The 613-nt window shown below is 49.4% G+C and overlaps 1 protein-coding gene across 1 annotated transcript in view; it reads right to left on the reverse strand.

The window, feature by feature from the left end:
- LOC111651806 (brefeldin A-inhibited guanine nucleotide-exchange protein 3-like) overlaps window positions 1-128 on the reverse strand; it is a gene marked incomplete at its 3' end in the record, with an annotated part of 8,656 nt that extends 8,528 nt beyond the window's left edge. Inside the window, exon 1 of the mRNA XM_023401853.1 lies at window positions 53-128. Coding sequence (XP_023257621.1) covers window positions 53-128 — 76 coding nt within the window. The remainder of the gene's footprint in view (window positions 1-52) is intronic.
- Window positions 129-613: the final 485 nt, after the last annotated feature.

A 613-nucleotide genomic window follows, 5' to 3' on the forward strand; every position in this document is an offset into this window, starting at 1 on the left:
GTGTGTGTGTGTTGGTCAGTCATTAGATCATGTTCATTAACGCTGTCAGCACCTTGTGTGATGGCGTCTCCCGTCTCTCCCAGCTCCTTCTCCTCCTTCTCCTCCTGCACACACGACGCTGCGGCCATCTGCGCTAAAGCCGACGCACAGTTGGCAGCCACACCTGTCTCACACACACACACACACACACACACACACACACAGGGATCATCACACTGTCTGTGTCTTTAAATTTAAACTGCTTATAAAAGAAAAAGTTTCACAGCATGAGCTCGTTTATATTCATTAGAGCTTCTGTGCTGATCATTTCAATCAGCTGTCGACCCGGTTGGTTGCCGCTGTGCCTGTAACTGACACATACAGACTTCTGAAACGGTCCGATCATAAAACTACATTTCCCCTGATGTTCCCTCTGAAATGTGCAGTTATCAGTTTGTATGGAGGCGTGACCTGCTGAGCAGCCGGAGCAGGTCGCTCACTGTGATTCACCTGAAGCAGAATGAAGCCGAGAGAAAAACCACTTTAGACACAGATAAAAATGTAGGGCAGAGCAGTGAACGCCACAGTGGCAGCAGTGAACGCCTCACAGTGGCAGCAGACAGCCATGATGTCC

This window comes from Seriola lalandi, unplaced genomic scaffold, assembly GCF_002814215.2.
Source record: "Seriola lalandi dorsalis isolate HSWRI2012SDOR001 ecotype SW California unplaced genomic scaffold, Sedor1 jcf7180002053787, whole genome shotgun sequence".
NCBI classification, from domain to species: domain Eukaryota; kingdom Metazoa; phylum Chordata; class Actinopteri; order Carangiformes; family Carangidae; genus Seriola; species Seriola lalandi.